At 34.2% G+C, this 20,217-nt stretch overlaps 2 protein-coding genes across 2 annotated transcripts; both read right to left on the reverse strand.

The window, feature by feature from the left end:
• Positions 1-11,670: 11,670 nt before the first annotated feature.
• LOC122281777 (late embryogenesis abundant protein At1g64065-like) lies at positions 11,671-12,664 on the reverse strand. Its single transcript, XM_043093544.1, has one exon. The coding sequence runs from the start codon at positions 12,456-12,458 to the stop codon at positions 11,802-11,804; it is 657 nt and encodes a 218-aa protein (XP_042949478.1). The 5' UTR covers positions 12,459-12,664; the 3' UTR covers positions 11,671-11,801.
• Positions 12,665-16,086: 3,422 nt separating this feature from the next.
• On the reverse strand, positions 16,087-16,722 carry LOC122282440 (late embryogenesis abundant protein At1g64065-like). The gene has a single exon (XM_043094393.1). The coding sequence runs from the start codon at positions 16,720-16,722 to the stop codon at positions 16,087-16,089; it is 636 nt and encodes a 211-aa protein (XP_042950327.1).
• Positions 16,723-20,217: the final 3,495 nt, after the last annotated feature.

Below are 20,217 nucleotides of genomic sequence, written 5' to 3' on the forward strand. Positions count from 1 at the left end.
GCTGGATCAGTAGGCAGAGGCTGATCCTGTAGGACTGGACGAGTTTTCGACAAGTGACCCTTGCTCTTACTGAATGTGATCTTGTTAACGGGCCCCATCTGTGGCGACCTCCGCTCAGTCAAAGTCACTGTAACCCCTGAATGGAGTAAGAGGTTAGATATCAAAAGCGCAAATGGTAGACTACCTCCACCCGAATAGTGTGACTCTGTGCGAATGCGGAGGAAGAAATATAATGCCAGATCAATCGGCTCTCCCTGTGCTAACCGTAACAAAAATCTGGCCCGCTCGATCCCAAAATCAGTCTTGTGTTTTTTCAGATCAATGTTATACACAACAATCAAATTAAGCATTCTGAAAAATGCTATACAGTCGGCCTGTCGGATCACTTTACTGCCATCATATAGAGGAGCCTTAGGGTCTCGCACTAGGTCACGAACCTGATCGTCTGTGAGACCATCATCAGGTACCTCATCACCGCTCTCGCTATCATCCGAGCTAGCATCCAGCTCTGCGGTCTGTACATCCGGCAGTGGCGATGAGGATGCGACTGTTGTGTCCTCTCCAGATGGTGCAGTCGTTGATCTCGCAGCTGCTCTCGTTGCTGCTGTTGCAGGATAGGCACCGGGCTCTCGTCGCAAATCTAGAAACTCAGCAATAACGCGGGGAGAGAATATAATACTCACTCCCCGGACCACTAAGTTATAGCATAGAGCATCACCAGGCTGCTCACCCATGGCACGGTAAAACTCACCGACCATCTCAGGATATGCTGTGCCACTCTGTCGACAGATCGGGGTCCATCCACGATCGGTGATGATGTCATGTATGCTCCGCCCCTCCCAAGTGAGGTCACGGAAGTCACCTAGAATGATCTCCCGCTCAACTAGTATAGGCCTGACGGCCGGCTGAGAAGGAGATGCGGAGGTACTTTCTACTGTCTGGGGTCTGGAACGTTTTCTTCCGCTGCTGCTTGCCATTAGTATACTGTTGATGTATAAAAGATATATGTGATCTAATTAAATTTAATTAGAGGAATGATGATGTTGTGCTATCATGGTTGACAACTGCTTATTCGAAGGGCCTTTAATTCCATTCGAATTAAATTATATTCATTCGAATGAACATAAAATTAATTCGAATGACCTCAGATACTGCCATTCGAATTAGCCTAAAATCCATTCGAATAAAATTATATCCCATTCGAATGAACATAAATTTAATTCGAATGGACTTGAATTCAATTCGAATGGAATTTATATTCATTCGAACGGACCTGAGCCAAACAGACATGGCTGAGTCGACTCAGAACCGAACCGACACATTCATTTTTATGAAGGAATCCAATATTTTAATCGGTAGAAATGATTTAGGAGTAAATCCCTATCATTTCTACCGATTATAATTGTGTCATTTGCCCCCAAAACAACAAAATGGGGCCGGATTGATTCAAAATCCGAACCCCCCAAAACTAACTAAAAAACTAATGAAAATAAAGCACCTTTAACCCATACCTCTTGTTCTAGGAGATTTGAGGAGTTGGTCGGAGTTGGTGGCGGCGTTGTGGCTGCTAACGGCGGAGGAATCGAAGAGTTCGAATGAGAGGAGGAACGAAATGATCCGGAAAGGAAACTGGTTCGCGGCTTAAATAACGTGATTTCGTTTGAATGGAAGAATAATTAGTTCGAACTAAAAGGGTATAAGTTCGAATTAGTAGGGTATAAGTTCGAATGAATTATATAATAGTTCATAAAAATATATATATATATAAGTACAAGAGGAAAAACAATTGAGAAGTATTAGTAATAATAGTATATAATACAGAGTATACTAGTACTAATAAAAAATTTAGTTCCAAGTATATATAATAATATATATTAGATAACTATATATCAATAGTATAGAGTTTTATACTAGTTACTTATATATATTGTAAGTATCTAGTATATATATATGTAATAGTATATATATTATGGATTAGATGAGTATAAAATAGTATTGTCTAAAGCATTGCATTATAAAGTAAATATAGTAAGTATATAGTAAAACATTGCATTAATTATATGTATAAAAAACATATTTCTAATATATTTAGTTTGTATATTAATAATAAACCAAGTACTTGGACTATATTATAAAGTATTACAGTATTATTAGTTTTCATATTTTGATGGTATCTATACTTTAATATCACTTAGTATTATACTATTAGTGATACTTAGTATTATACTTATAGTGATACTAACTTATAAGTATAACACTATTAGTGATTGTAAATAAAATATTATACTATTTTAAATACATAATATTATAGATTGATAAGAAACTTAGTATTATGATATTAGTGACACTTAGTATTATATAGTCTATATAATTTTTACATATACACATAATAATATTGGGTGTATTATGTGTATAGTTATATATTTATCTAATTATCTGTTCGAACTAATATGCAGTTAGTTCGAATAGAGATAATTTATGTTCGAACGAATATTTTTTTGTTTGGAGGGAAAATTCGCGCCAAGTTATCAGTATATGCTGGAGAATATTCCTTTTTCTGTTCGAACTGGAAAAATATTAATTCGAACGGGAAAAAATTGTGGGAAAAATTAGCGGTATTTGGATTTTCGCGTTCGAACTGATTAAAAGTTAGTTCGAACTGAAATGCACATATTATTAATCCGATCCTTTCACTTCATTTTCACTCGGATTGAAGATTGAGAAAAGGAGAGAGAGCGTGACAGAGGCTGTGAGAGAGTGTTGTGGAGAGAGAGAGCTTGAAAGCGTTGAGAGAGAAGAGATTCTTGAGAGAGAAAGGAGAAGGACAAGAGGTAAGTTGTGTTTTTTTGTATTTTTCATTCCGATTTTCGTTTACAAATATCTATAGAGTTTTTGCATTTATTTGTTGGGATAGAACAACAGTTTAATGTGTTTTATGTAAATATATAGGTATTGTGGATTGACTAAAGTTTGAATTGCTAGTACAAGAGGTAAGTTTTATTAGTTTTCTAAGTTGTTTAATAATCATATTTAGATATATTCATATAGTTTTGAGTTTGTTGTATTGAAATATGGCATCATGAATGCAGAAATTGTGTTTTGTTTATCAGTTTTGTGCTCTGTTTCGTGACTGGTTTCTGGGTTGGTTTAATTCGCTCTGAATACCGTTCGAATTAATTTTTATTTGTTCGAACGGAATAAAACTCGACCAGCGTTCCATTCGAACTTATAGAGTGTTTGTTCGAACAGTATCACAGAATTAAATACTTATTATTTGCAGTGATAATTAAATAGTTTAATACTCCAAATATAATAATAAGATATTTAATTAAAAAATTATAATTAAATATGTGAAGATATTTAAGTACTCAAGTAATAAGATTATTAATACATAATGTATAATTAATTATATCTAAGTACACTAATTAAATAGCTTAATACTCCAAATATAATAATAAGATATTTAATTAAAAAATTATAATTAAATATGTGAAGATATTTAAGTACTCAAGTAATAAGATTATTAATACATAATGTATAATTAATTATATCTAAGTACACTGATTAAATAGCTTAATACTCCAAATATAATAATAAGATATTTAATTAAAAAATTATAATTAAATATTTGAACATAAGTAAGTACTCAAGTAATAAGATTATTAATACATAATGTATAATTAATTATATCTAAGTACACTAATTAAATAGCTTAATACTCCAAATATAATAATAAGATATTTAATTAAAAAATTATAATTAAATATGTGAAGATATTTAAGTACTCAAGTAATAAGATTATTAATACATAATGTATAATTAATTATATCTAAGTACACTAATTAAATAGCTTAATACTCCAAATATAATAATAAGATATTTAATTAAAAAATTATAATTAAATATGTGAAGATATTTAAGTACTCAAGTAATAAGATTATTAATACATAATGTATAATTAATTATATCTAAGTACACTGATTAAATAGCTTAATACTCCAAATATAATAATAAGATATTTAATTAAAAAATTATAATTAAATATTTGAACATAAGTAAGTACTCAAGTATTAAATATTTCAAAATCTTTAATGGCCCATCATGTATACTTGTAATGTAATCTTCCCATGTGATGTATGCTTGTTATGTTTACTACTGAGTGTTTGGATTTTGTAGTTATTTTACATGTAGTTAAACCTTAGACCCGTTCGAGAGTTGTGGCCAAATATTCTCTTAAAGAATATTTGGGTATAACTCTTGAATTGTCCAAAGTGGACAGTTTGGGATTCTATCATCTATATGGCATATATACTTAGTTATAACTCCTGTGTTAGTCAATTTAAATTTTGGTTTAGCATTTTTCTACATTCTTCGAGTATGTAGTTCATAAGCTTCTCGGCTTCTGAATAGGGTCGACGGCTTATCGTGACTAGCATACTTGGAGAATTGTAGGGAAATGCTGCCGAAATTTTTACTAACATACGAGTTCTAGACTGAGTATATATGCGATATAGATGATAGTCTCTCGAATGGGATAGGACCAACTACCTTAAAAGTACAGGGTAATTAAACACATGTATTGTAATAGTTGAATGATAGTGTTTATCCCATGATTATGGTTTTCTTTTATAGATGGACAAAAGTTGGATGTTGTTGGGAGATAGACTTGGTCGAGACTATAAGCAATATGCACAAGGGGTGAAGTCTTTCTTAGAATTTGCTTGTGGGAGTGTTGATAGTCGAGGATTTATAAGATGCCCATGTAAGAAGTGCAAAAACCTTAGTTCTTATAATATGACGGCTGTGGAGGATCATTTATTCGTAAATGGAATTGATGGTAAATATTCACATTGGGTTTTACATGGAGAACCATTTCCCCAAGGAGTTAGATTTGGCAGTCACACCAACCAGATGGATGAATGTAACGAGATCGACACGGAGGACATAAATGTTGATATTTCTGATGATGGTTATGATAATGGAGAAGATATGACTGAAATGTTAGGAGATCTTGGCGCAGGCATATTTGGTGCCAGGGTTGGAGAAGGAACATCTACCCAGTCATTTGGGGGAAATGAAGACTTTGGATCATTGTGGGAGGATGCACAACGAGAATTGTACGAAGGGTGCACCCGTCATAGCAAGTTGTCATTCACTGTCAGGTTGCTCTATATAAAGTCTATTTGTCGTATTTCTGCAAAGGCTATCGATATGCTGCTTGAATTATTTAAAGAGGCTCTGCCAGAGGATAACGTAGTACCTCGAAATTTTTATGAAGCGAAGAAATTGAAGCGAGGGTTAGGATTTGATTATAATATCATCCATGCATGTAAGAATGATTGTGTTCTCTTCTGGAAGCAATATGCAGAATGTGAATCATGTCCGGTGTGTCTTGAGTCAAGATGGACATCAGATAAGCGTAATGTACCCCAGAAAGTGCTAAGACATTTTCTGCTTATTCCTCGACTTCAAAGATTATTTACTTCCCGGATGACTGCGAAAGATATGACTTGGCATCACACAGAAAGAGTTCAAAATGATCAATTTCTCACTCATCCTGCAGATTCCTTACAATGGAAGAAATTTGATGACGAGTATCCATGGTTTGCTGAAGAACCTCGCAATGTACGTCTTGGTTTAGCAACTGATGGGTTTAATCCATTTGGCAACATGAGCACTTCTCATAGCACTTGGCCTGTCATAGTAATGCCTTATAATTTGCCACCATGGAAGTGTATGAAGGATCCTTATTTTATGATGACTCTATTGATTCCAGGGCCAAGGTCACAAGGAAATGAAATAGATGTATATTTGCAACCAATGATGGAAGAGTTGAAAGAGTTGTGGGAACAGGGTGTCAATACATATGATGTGGCCTCTTCGCGTGAATTCAAAATGCATGCTGCAGTAATTTGGACAATTAATGATTTTCCGGCATACGGGAACTTGTCTGGGTGGAGCACAAAGGGAAAAATGGCTTGTCCTGTTTGTAACAAAGATACACAGTCTCAGTGGTTAGCGAATGGCCGGAAATTATGTTTCATGGGACACCGTCGATATCTACCTCATGATCATAGATGGCGAAACAATAGGGTAATGTTTGATGGAACGGTTGATCGTAGGTCATCACCGCCAGAGTATTCTGGCAGTGATATTCTCACTCAATTGGCAGATGTCCCAGACAATAGATTTGGAAAGAATGCAAGATGCCGAAAGAGGAAAAGACAAGCAGTGGAATTGAATTGGACCAAAAAAAGTATTTTTTTTGAGTTGCCATACTGGTCTACCTTAACACTGCGTCACAATCTAGACGTAATGCACATTGAAAAAAATATATGTGAGAATATTTTGGGTACCCTGATGTCAATACAAGGAAAAACAAAAGATACAGTCAACTCTCGTAAAGATTTGAAAGAGTTGGGAATCAGATCAGAGTTGCATTTGCAGGATACTAGGTCATCAGCTTATATGCCCATTGGATGGTATACACTTTCAAGTGATGAGAGAAAGAAATTCTGTGATTGGTTTATGACAATCAAATTACCCGATGGTTATGCTTCGAACATGTCAAGATGTGTCCGACCTCATGATTGGAAGATAACTGGTCTAAAAAGTCACGACTGCCATATATTTTTACAGCGATTGTTGCCAGTTGGTGTGCGCGGAAAGCTTACTCCAGATGTTCGTACAGCTATCACAGAATTAGGGCGATTTTTCAGAAATATTTGCAATAGAACGTTGAAAGTTGATGCCTTATTAAAAATGGAAGCTGACATTGCATTGATATTGTGTAAATTGGAGAGTTTGTACCCGCCTTCATTCTTTGATGTAATGGTTCATTTGGCTGTGCATCTCCCTCGTGAGGCTTTAGTTGCTGGCCCCGTTCAGTATAGATGGATGTATCCTATTGAACGGTTTTTGGGAAAACTTAAGCGATCTGTGGGGAATAAGGCTCGTCCGGAAGGATCGATCGCAGAGTCATATATTCATAATGAGTGGCATACATTTTGTTCAATGTATTTTCGTGGGGTTGATACTAGATTTACGAGACCGGATCGAAATTATGAAGGTGGACAAATGGGAGTTTCGTCAGCATTTACCGTGTTTTCCCAGAAAGTACGACCTATAGGTGCACAAGGGGGCTATGACCTATGTGGGCGAGAGTTTGAAAGAGCTCGATGGTATGTCTTAAATAATTGTAAAGAAATTGAACAGTATTTGAGGTTCGTGATGATCATCTAATTTGGTAGTAGTATTAAGTGCATTTATAATAATATAGTATATATTTATACAAATTAATAACTCACATTAACATATGCAGCGAACATATACAACTACTTCGCACGAATGGTGTGACTGACGTAGAAAAGACGCATGAAGAAGAATTTGCCTCATGGTTTGAACATACGGTATTATTCGGGAAAAAATTATGCTTGAAAGTATTTTAAACTTTATTTAATTTGTAGGTGTCATCATATTTATATATGATATTGATATAAGTAGAATAAAATTTATTTATGTAGGTTGCATCGAAATATAATGAACATTCAAGTGAAATCTCACCAGAAGTATATGCTTTGGCATGTGGTCCGTCTAAGCGGGCTATCCAATATTCAGGATGTTTGGTGCGTGGATATAGATTTCACACAGCAGACAGAGAACGATATAGGAAAACTCAAAATTGTGGGGTTGTTGTCGAAGGAAGCCATGGGGATGAAAATATTGATTTTTACGGAATTGTGGAGAATATCATAGCATTAAAGTATGTGGGGGATATATGGTCTGGTTATTTAAATGTAATTGGTGGTATGTCTCGAATCCTAGATTGGGAGTGCGTAAGGATGAATATTTTGTAAGTGTCAATACATCTTGCAAATGGTATGAGGACGACCCATTTGTTCTCGTATGCCAAGCAAATCAAGTTTTTTATTTAGATGATCCGGAGTTCGGAAATCCATGGAGAATAGTCGAGAAATTTGCGCCAAGAAATGTGTATGATTATATTCCAGAGGTAGACAAACCACATGAAGAAGTTGATAGTCCAGACGATGAAGAAGCATATCAAGAAAATGAATCAGGCATCAATCTATTTGTTGATCTAAGCCATTATGACATGGTCCCATTGCGCAGAGAAGATGTTCAACCCGAAGTAATTGAAGGTGACATGTCGGAAGAACATGAATCAACTGAAGTGTCTACTAAGGATGAGAGAGATTGGTCCAGCAATACTGATACCGAATGATTTTCAAACAGATATGCGTGTAGGTAAAATTCTTATAAAAATATTTCATGTATTTTGTTCGAATAATAATTTATTATAATTTCAAACAGATATGCCTCCTAAACGCAAAAGAACACGTGAGCCATCCCCACCACTTAGCGAATCCCCGTGTGCTTCACCTGCCAACAATGGTGGGCCACCGTCACCAGAACCAGAACAAGGTATTTTTTCAATGTATATCTTTCAAATACGATTAATTTAATTAAAATATATTCTAAGCCATTTGTACATATAGCTGTTGTAAACCAGCGCCGAGTTAGAGGCATTACGAGGGGTGTCTGCATAGAAAAGGTAAGGAAAGTGGGTAAAATTAAAGTTGATATATCTGATGATCACACCGGTGGCTCTGGGGATTCGGCAGCTTGGCTTGCTTCTTATGTTGGTACACTTACTCGCACGTATGCACCGATGGCTACATCATCCTGGGCTAAAGTTCCCCAAGATGTGAAAGACCACATCAAAAATCGTTGTCTGGTAATAAGTTACTTTGTATAACATTTTTATTTAAATGCGAATGTTTGAAATTATACTAATTGTTTATAATTCTTTGAAGGACGAGTTTGAATTAAATTTTGGTCGGCGGGAGGATCGACTAACGATTGAAGAACTCATGTCGAATGCATTTCGGAGGTACAAAGGTCGATGCCATGCACACTACCAGAAGTTCAGTACTACGACAGAGGCGCGTCAAAATCCATTCCAAGCAATGCCACCAAACGAATGAGAGAAAGTTTGTGATCTGTTTGAAGATCCTGCTTATCAGATAATTTCGCTACTATTTTTTTTTTAATAATATATAATAGATGTATTAAATAAAAATTATAATTCTTTTTTTTAGAAACGGAGTACAGTGAACAAAACAAATAGATCAAATTTAACGATACACCATCACGCGGGTTCTCGATCTTTTCATCGCTTGTCAAAAAAAATGGTTAGTTCTTATTGTCTCCAATAAATCTTAATATATACACTTTTTTCGTATAAATTATGATATTAATTTTCATTTTGTAGCAAGAAGAAAATCCTACTGATTATGATCTGACCCAATTGTATGCTAAAGCACATAAAAATCGTGATGGTGTTTGGAGCAATCCTGAGGCAGAGGCAAATTATGTAAGTTTAAGTTTATTTAATTTCATTGTCTAAACATATTTTTGTTACATATACTAATTTTAATGTTTTTCTTTTTCCAGGACAAGATGATATCTCTTAAAGATACTGTTGCGGATCCATCTGATGAATCATCTGTCAACGATGCTCAAATCTTTTCTCAAGTTCTTGGATCACGTTCTGGATATTTGAGGGGCTTAGGACGTTGCGTGAAGCCATCCTCAACATCTTCATCATCTTCTAAAGCTAGATCGAATGACGACAACACTAAAAAATTAGAGGAAGCTGCACTTGAGATAGAACGATTGAGATCGAAGGAAAAAGAGTTGTTGACCCGATTAGATCAAGCAGCAGATTTAGAAGCAAGATTAGAAGAGAGGCTACAATTAAATAACCAAAAAATGTTTGAACAATTTCAATTAATGATGTCCCAAAACCCTATACCACCACCACCACCACAATCATAATTCATTTGTTTTTTTTTAATAGCCTTTAATATTTACGATGTTTGTAAACATTTGAATAATTGATGTATATAGATTACAATTTGTATTAGTATCAATTTCATTTTGTTTGATCAATGCCGTTTGAATGGTAAATTACCATTTCTGCATACATTCGAACAAAAACATATCCATTCGAACCAATAAATTCCCATTCGAACAAAAATATACCCATTCGAACTTACCGGGAAATACAATCCTTGCGTTCGTTCGAACAAATAAATACTCATTCGAATAAATTCATTTCTAAAAGTCCGTTCGAACAGAAGATTTCTGTAAATAGATTATTTGTTCGAACAGTTAATATTTTTCTTCGAACTAAAGTCGCTTACGAACTTTTTTGTTCGAACGGACTTGGTCAGATATGGTTATTGGTTCGAATTAACATTTCATGTTGTTCGAACAAAAATATTCTCGTTCGAACTTGATTCTGAGACGACATTTTTTTGTCTCAGAAAAAATTTCCCGTTCGAACGGTTTCGACCGGTTCCGCCCAATTTCGTCCCTAAAAATACTTTTCGGAGACGAAAATCAATTTTCGTCTCCGAAAACTTTCTGAGACAGCCTTTTTGAGACAAAATAGAGATGAAATTTTTTCGTCTCCCAAAACTTTTAGGGACGAAATTTTCATTTTTTGATACAAAATTTTTTGTCTCAAAAAATCATATCTCTTGTAGTGATATGATCAATAGAATTGCAAAATATAATAAAAAATAAATTAGAAATTAAAAAAATTAAATTAATAATATTTTATTATTATTTTGACTAATAAATTGATAATTCAATATATGAATAGATTTAATTAAAAAAAAAAAAAGACAAACATGTGGTTTTAGTCATATTTTAGATTTGTCTTTGCCTATCCAATGCTCACGATCATGCTAGGATGATATAGCATGAAAGGTGGATGATAGATCTTTGGGGCAGAAAGAATGCAGAAGTTTAGGGCCAAATTAACCTTGTAGTTAACCCAACCAGAATCGAATCTGGTCCCTTATATCAATCAGGTCTGAAGCCATGTCATTCGGAGATGCATGGCCGGAGATCATGATGATGCTCTTACTTGATTGATTTAGAAATTTGAAATGATGTTACCCCCGTACGTCCGTAGTTCTTCGCAGTACTTAGGATATCCAACTTTTTATAAATTTTATATATCCTTGTAATTGGGTTCATCAGTTTCAAATTATATAAAGATCACCTGGATCCATCGAATCAGAAACACATGATATTTCATATTAAAGATTGAACACGTGTCAATCATTTGTAGATCCAATTCTAACTAAAATTGACTGGCATGCATGCGCATGGATCTAAATCAATGACTTAATTGTAAGAAGGAAGCTTGAGTGGATTACTATGCTATCACTATCAGCATCATCGAATAAATAAATTATGCATAAAACTAAAGATATTTCTTTTCGTAACGAAAGCTCATTCACCCCACTTGGAGTTGGGGGTGGGGCTGTCCAAAGCGATTGCCCATAAATTGCATTTAATTCATGAATTCAATAATTCCGACGTACGTCGACGGATATTTCAAAAAGTTTATGGATTATGTATGATCTGATCACTTTTAATTTTCTAGATTTAAGGAAGAAATGCAAGCCTTAACTCTTCAGATATTGATCGAATAATCACGAACTAAGCAGAGATCGATGTTATCTAGCTAAAACAATCTGGCCTTGAAAAAAATAAAAATAAAACTTGTTTATATATAGAGCTGCATGAAAGTAGGTATAATTAGTAGACCTGTTTGTATGAAAGCTCAAATAATACTCAGAAGAAGACTCTTATATATAATTAATAAACCTGTTTGTGCAATATAAAGTACGTCTTACAACATAAAGAAAAAGCAACAAAGAAAAGAAAAAAAGACTCAGAAAACTGTAAAGTATGTCCTATAATTACTGGCATCGAAGATCCTGGAATTTACGGCTTGTGAAATTGAGAATCATTGTACAGTTCATTTGTGCGATCTCCTCCCTCTTAACAATATTCAGCAAATTCACGCTGCCACTGAACTTGGCATAGCTGCTCAGTTTCAACATCCCTGATTGGATTTCACTGCTAAAATTCTGAGAATTAGTGAGTACCCTATTGGATCTCACCTCCACTGTAAGATTGATCATCTTCTGGGTGTCTCTAGCTTTGACACTCCCACGTCCTATTTTTGTATCTCCAACGACGTTCATGCCTCCATAGAGCACACTCATGGTGGTATTCTCGAACTTAAACCGCCCAAAATTTGTGTTCTTAATGGTCACCTCGGCGACCAAAGTGGCATTAAAAGAAGGAGATATTGATGCCGAAGATGTGCCATTATTATACCTGAGATTCTTCACCGTAATCGACCTTACCTTAACATCGGGAATTCTACTACGCAGCGTAATCAAGGCAAAGACCAATATGAAAACGCACTGGATGACAATTCCAGCAAAAACATAAAAGAAACATTTACCACTTCGTTCTTTCTTCATTTCTTTGAACGTGGCGATCTCTTCATCGCTTTTCGGATACAGTTTGCTGGGTGTAAATGGAACTGAATCATCAGCACCTGCCATTTTTAATATTTTGGAGCTAGCTAGAAGGCTTGAGGAACCGAGTATTGGTAGGCTTTTTTTGAGACTGACGGTGTGCAGGGGATCTGAAAAAGTGCTGCAAATTAAACTAATAATGGTGTTGGAACCAGGCGTACTAACTACTATGAAGGGTCTGTTTTGAGTTACCTGATGATCCTGATCATCTAAGTGTGTGGATATATAGGGATGTTAGGGCTTTGCTAGATATAGTCGGAAAATACAGTTGATATATAGTCGGCTATACAGAATGAATAAAAGAAAATTATAAAAATATTATTTTATATTTAGGAAGATCTATATAAATAAAAAAAAGTTATAAAAATAATTTTTTTTATATAAATCCCGTATTAATTTATTTTTTTCTCTACGACTACATATCGACTGCATTTCTTAATTACAAAAAGTATTTCTCGGGATGTTATGCTAACTACCACGTTGAATTGTACGACAATTATCGGCCAGAGCTTTAATGCGATGCTTGGCGGCCTTCTTAAAAATGAACTTTTTTTAATCATTGCCCAGAAATATAGTACATCGTGCGTCATAAATATAAAATAAGGTAAAACCATTCTTATTTGAGAATTTGTATTGATTTCTTAAAATTTTTTTTAATCATAATCGTTTTTTTTATCCACTTCATTAATATAATTAGTCGTATCATTTTTTTAATATAAAATAAAAATTTTAAAATATAAAAAAATAACTATATATAATATAATTCTATTTTTTTTTAAATACGTAATTATGCCTTCTTTATATTTTGTCAGTAAATAATTCACTCTAAAAAAAGATTAGAAAGTTCATGTCGATCCTCAAAATTGTGGCCTACATCTTCATTGTGGCCAAAGAAAATTCTTTCGTCCTCTAAAAAATATTTTCTTAAATGAATAAAATACATTTATAAAGAAATTACGGAAAAGCATTATATATATGATCAAAATGATCGATCAGCCCACACGCACACACATTGCGGAATAATATATATATATATATATTCTTTCTCAAGCGTGCACTTCTTGTCCTGTACTTTATTATTATTAGGAATTTAGGAAAAATCCTTTTTCAGGGGCCTTAATTATTTAATTACATTAATTACGGCAATAACTGGTCATGAGTTCCTTGCTCTTAGCGCTGAGCAATCGGGTACTGCAAAGCATAAAGTGTTAAAAACATTTTATCTTATAATATATTTTAATGAATAAAAGGAAAGAGTATAGTGTCTCTACAGTACCATCAAAACAGCTAAAGTAATCCTACCTCATAACTAATTAAAATATTTACTTCCGAAATAGCATAATATAACCCACGTCACTTTAGAAATGATTCCAAAGCAATACAGAGCCACTTGCTCCATACATATTGGGAATAACTGCACATTCCATGGAGCAATTATTCTATCAAAAACCATAATAACACTTACATATTATATAAACAAGTACTTAATAAAGTTAAAGAGCACTCACTGCCTACTTAACAAATACAACTACCACGTTGCTCAATTAAATTCATACACCAAAAAAGTCAATCCAGTGAAGCCTCAAAGACTATGGTTCTATCAATATGCAGAACTAGGTCTTCAAATATCTGAGATATGGTGGCCCCTAGAACCAGCAAACAAGCACAAAATCTCTTACCCCGTTTATTGGTAGAATGTATGTCCCAAACTAGCTGTATTTATAAGAGGACTTCACTTGCTTCCAATAAATAAAATGTCCATGTCCCTGCAGGACGGACCCCATGGCCGATTCTACACAATGTAATATATAATAAACCAACAAAGTAATTAGACTAACATAGTACGTACGCTACAAGCAACTCCATTATATTCTCTAGAAAAGAAGAAAATAAACAAACCAAACTCCATCATACTCAAATTTCCCTATTTTATTGGCCATCTTCTCATTAAAGTTTGGGTAAACTTGGGTAAAGCTTGATAGGTAATTAAACAAATGGTTTAAATTCTTCATATCAAACTCATCATGAGGAGGCTTCTAATAGAGCAAGTTATAGGCCAATAAAACAAAGCATAGTTTCTGCCAATTAAATGACCAAATTAATAAAGGCAAGCATTGAAACTTAAGCAACCAAAATATGGATTTTAATCAAGCTACTACTGAATAATTACGCACTGCAGGGGATTCGCTTTGGATAAGTGCTCTCTCTCTCTCCGCTCCCCTCTCTCCTTCCTTTCGTCTCTCTCTTTCCCTCTCTTTCATGAAAACCATCTCTAACCTCTCTCTCTCTCTCTCTACTCCTTCAGTCTCTCTCCTTCCCTCTCCTCCCTTTCTCTGTTCTGAGTTTTGGGATTTGGGTTCTTTATTTTTTTATCTGCTCCTATCTTTGCCTTTCGCCATCATCTTTATATCCTCCATTTTTCTAATAGATCCAACTCTAACTCACCCACCCTTCTCTTTCTATCAAGCTGGTGAACTTCTTTCCCTCTCTGTCTCTCTACCTTGTTATCTCTTTTCTTTTCCTTTTTACTTTTTTGTATGCATCTATCCGCAACGTTATTCTATTTCATGCTAATAGTGATTGGCCTTAAATTTAGTTTCTTTAATGTAATAAGATATGTGGGCTTGTTCATTTTGATTTCCCATTCAATCAAAAACTGTTTCTTCTTCTTGTTTTATTTAAAAAAAAAAATTAATTTAGACGATTCTGTCATAATTTTTGTATAGAATTAATGATTCTTACTTTTTCTTTGATTTGCAGTTTCGATTTTTGTTGATACACAGTTTGGTGATCTAGGACTTAAATGGATTGGAGATTCAGTAGTGATTGATATTGGTGTTGTGGATGTTTTAGTGGAACGAACTAGGATATTTCATTAATAGTTTCAAATCAGTGTGATTAAATTCCTAGCTATGGGAACTAAAGGAGTTTCTGATTTTCCTCTAATTCCTTCATTTTTGAATTTTTGGACTCAAGGGCTATTCTTTGTTCTCGTAAATAGCACAATTTCCTAGCTTTTGTATGGAATTTGTGAATAATAAGTGAGTTATAGTTTGTGCTCATCAATACAATGGGTGGGATTTGCTTGAGGCCGGGAACTATTGAGGTCCTCAACGATGAAGTTGCAGGTCTTGCAAGATTTTGGGTTCCTTTTCATGGATAGGGATGGTTTTCATGAAGGAGAGAGAGAGAGAGAGAGAGAGAGAGAGAGAGAGAGAGAGAGAGAGAGAGAGAGAGAGAGGATTACAAGCTGATCCATTGCTATGCATCCAGAGGCAATTCTTGAGGAACCCTTACGTGGCAGCTCCTTATTTGTCTCCGATAACACCTCCTTATATAGGAGACACTGACCATAAGTGTTTCTATCATTCTAAAATAGATCTAAATGATCAGATAAAGGTACATCAATTTATGAAATTATTTTTGTATAATTTATTTGTGAATGTAACATTTCTATCTTGGGAATACACATTAAGATCATCATGAGACCAAATTAACCTCTATATATTATATCTTTTACTGTTCTTATAATGTATAAACGAATGAAAGAATGAATATTCTCATGTCCTCGAAATAAATTTCTGACAAGAAAACTAACACCATATATATATATATATATAAAGCAAAAAAACAAAAAATCAAATTAATCATCGCATTATTTGCATCTTAAATCCTTGCTCGTGCCGCTTGCCAAATTAAGAGTCATGGTGCAATTCAGTTCTGCAGACTTTATCTTCTCTATAATCTTCACTGAGCGAAGTGTACCACGAAACTTGGCAAAGCTGCTGAGCTCTAACATCCCCGAACCAATATCACTGCTGAGATCAGTATCGGATGGCTTGTTGTTTGACCTCACATCCACCGTCAGATTCAATTTCATAGTCTCTCTGGCATCGACGAATCCATGCCCTATATTCTTCTTACCAAAAGTCACGCCTCTATGTTTCACATAGGCAACACCATTCTCAAACTCGAACTGCCCGAAATTCATGTTCTTAATAGTCATCTCAAGAACCATAGTTGCGTTAAACGAGGGAGATTGCTCACCGCCGTACCTCAGGTTCTTGAACGTGACCGACGTGAGTTTCACATCCAGATTTCTGATACGCAAAACGGTCAACGCAAAAATCAAGAGGATGATGCTCAGGATGACCATTGCGGCAAGAACACACACCGGGCATTTACTACTCCGCGCCGCCCGACGTTTTTGTTCACGTTTGAGGGCAGCGAACTCCAAGTCTCTTCGAAGATGAAGCCCGGATGGGGAGTTAGCGTAAAGCTCTTCTGTCATGGTTTGAGGCTTGAAAGCAGACTAGAGCCCGGTGGCTAGGGTTTTTCGTTTGGAATATTTGGTGAGGATGTTGTAAAACCCGTACGTGATTTGAAGTGGTGGGAAAGGTGAATTAAAGGGGTCAATAATGAAGTGGCAATAGTATATATAATTATATAGCACACGATAAGGCAATAACCGCCAGCTTGAAGTGTAAAGGTTTTTTGCGTGTGAGTGAAGTCGTCACCGTGTTAGTCTAGGAATTGTTTGCGTGTCGTTGTGCGGAATTAAGCTTTTACACCCTTATTTTCAGGACATAATAATTAATAGAGAAATACTCTAATTATATAAAAATATATTTGATTTGATGTATCAGATTATAAAATTAATATGTATATGATCTGGCTTAATTAGATCCAGTTATTTTATAAGAATAAATATATATATATATATTTTAATCCAAATATAACTTAAAAAGAAAGGAATTAAGGACATGCCGCCTTCATTAACGGCCTGTTACGTAGCAGACGAAGTTTTATTTCTGCAAACATAAATATATATAAATGCAAGCTGGCGGCCGATCGATGATGAGTTTACTCGGTCATATATGTAAGTGAACGTGGTGCATTATTCGTGGCGAGTGGCGAGATGTTTGGAACGTACAGATTTATATACGTATCATCATGCATGTTTTGGTGTTTTCTGATAATTTGTTTTCTTGGATTTTTTTATAAGAGTTTGATATATTATATATATTTATGGAGACTCCATTTGGACATCCTTCAGGAGATAAATGTGACACGACTGCAAGGTATTGATTGGCGTTTTCTCATGTCGTCTACGTACGTACTCTGCATCATGATATATGATGATCAGGCCGTTTAGGCGCAAGCTCGTGAGAGACGTATGCGTTTACCTTGCGGCCTTTAGTGGGACATCTTTATCTACTTCATGATGCAATACTTATCATGAGTTCAAAACACAACAACAACTGTGTCAAAATGAAAAAAAAAAAAAAATCATAAAATTTATTCTGGATATAGATAGCTAATATTGTAGTAGTAATCCTCTAGTCCTATAGGAATTCTATTTTGGTACAATAAAGGAAATTAAAGTTCATAGTAATTATATTTTTCCGTAGATTAAGTACGTAAATTAATAAAACAAAACTTCTTCATATATATGGTAATATGATTCAAAACCAACTACTATATTTTTTTAATCGTAGACGACTTTACGTACATCAATCGGTCGGCCGTCTTCCTCTGAAATTTGAGACAGAATCTATGTGGAATATCCTATTTAATTAACTGACGGTAATTTTCCAGCAGCATAATATTTTCAACCCAACAAGATAACACCACTGGAGGTATCTTAATTAATTTACTGCTGGAAAACTTGATTTTCTTTTGACGTTGAAACATTTTATAACCTTCGCTTTTGTACGTTGAAGAATTGTAAGTACTTCAGTCCTTCAAAATACTCCAATATAGTCAATATAAATTATCGAAGTTATTATTTTTTCTCCTAAAGTGAGGATGCACGTGGATATGCATGGAGGCTATGGAAGTACGTGTACGAGCAAATCTTGTACATCGATTAATCAATGGGTTTAGAAGTGGAAATCTTGATCATAAAGCTGGTGAAGTAATTGCTTCAATCATTCACGACGAATGCCTCTTAACATTGTTGTATAACGTTCCGTATATAACGTCAATATCACTGATCACGTTAACGTTGCAAATTTGTGCTGAATGCCTCTTAACATTGTTGTATTCTTAATTCTAGCTGTCTTTTTAGTGGAGGGAATAAATGTATATACAGTAAACTTAAAAATCAATGTGGCTTTGAAATGTGTAAAATATTATCTTTAAGGTGATAATTATCCCCACTCGAAAGAGTTTGCTACCGGGTTATTACAAGCAATTCACTTTCATGATACAATAAAGTCATCAACTCTTTATAGAATTCTAAAGTTTTTTCTTTAGAATTTCTTTACAAAATCTTGTAAGTAATTGAAAATATGAAAGAATAGTATGAAAATAGTGCAATGCTTCAAAATAAATCCAACTGAAACATTGAATAGGTATTTTGAACCAATGACATCTCTTTGGGAAGGGAGGTGTTCAACCACTTGACAAGGTAAATCCCTTTGTCTTTAAGTGAAACATCATGACATTTAAACTAGTAACTGCCAATTGAAAAGTCACAAGTTAAGAGTTGTGATTTTTTCCATTGTGTCATTTCATTCTCTATAAATAGAGAATGAAACCCACAAATTTATTCATTTTTTTATTTTATATTTTCAGTCACTTATACAATTTTGTAGAGAAATTTTGAAGGAAAAACTTCAGAAATGTTATCGACAATTAGTGACTTAATTTGTTGAATCCTGAAGGTGAATTGCTTGTAAATCGGTAGCGAACTCTTTCGAGTGAAGGCAATTATTACTTTAAAGATAGTGTTCTATACGCCTCAAAGTAACATTTTATTTTTCAGATTACTGTATCTACATAATTTTCTTCAACAGTATCATGATGCTAAGTTGAAAGATTGAACGTTGGTTGTGTTGGACAACTTAGAAAAGCATCTTCTGTATAGGAAAAAGATGAAAATTGTTCGGATTGTGATAAATGGTGCATGTATTTTGATCATAACTTTGGTTACATCTATAAGAATCATGCATATAAACCCCATTTCAAAAAGTTCTTTTTAGCGCGCACGTCATGGTCACTAAGTGATGCCTGGCTGTTTACGTTTCGATCTTGAAATTAATTGTTTATGCTCCAAATCATCAATTTAAGTTATTTTTTTCTTTTATGAAATTATTTTGTTGTCACTTTTAGAGATAATTCTTATAATTGTTTGAGCTAGATGTTTTGCAAGATTCTTATTATATTACGTATTTAATTTTTTCTTATGCAATACTTGAGATTTTTCTCTTTTATGCAAAATTTTCAAAATCTCAAAATTCCATAGCTATTTTAATTAGTCTGCTTGTGTGTTTAACAACCAGTTTAATTAAACTTTTATGTATAAATCTTTTCTCAGAGTTTTCTCACTCTCTGTTTTCCATATTTTCTCAATCTCAATATCTAAATACTGATGATTATTTATCCATCAGAATAATTATTATTTGGTCCGGTATCACTTTTCCACCCAAAATCCTGCTTTACTCATGCATGTCAGGCTAACTTTACCCATTGCATCTTGAATATGTGATGTCTTCCTTTTTTTGGGATTATGTTAAATGTTCATTAACGAAATGATCACACGTACAAAATCAAGGAGACATTTCCCATGTTGAGTTGTATAAATAAGACATAAAAAATTGTAATAAGCATACTATCAAGCAACTCAAATACACAAACGACACCTCATTCGGACCATGAATAGAATAGGTTCGGACGTATAAATGAATAATCAATATTCTCATGTATATATAACGGTGCTTAAACAATATAAACCGTGTATAATAATTTGCCTCATATTTTTTTTTTTCTATTAATAAGAAAC

This window comes from Carya illinoinensis, chromosome 11 (assembly GCF_018687715.1).
Source record: "Carya illinoinensis cultivar Pawnee chromosome 11, C.illinoinensisPawnee_v1, whole genome shotgun sequence".
Classification (NCBI taxonomy): Eukaryota; Viridiplantae; Streptophyta; class Magnoliopsida; order Fagales; family Juglandaceae; genus Carya; species Carya illinoinensis.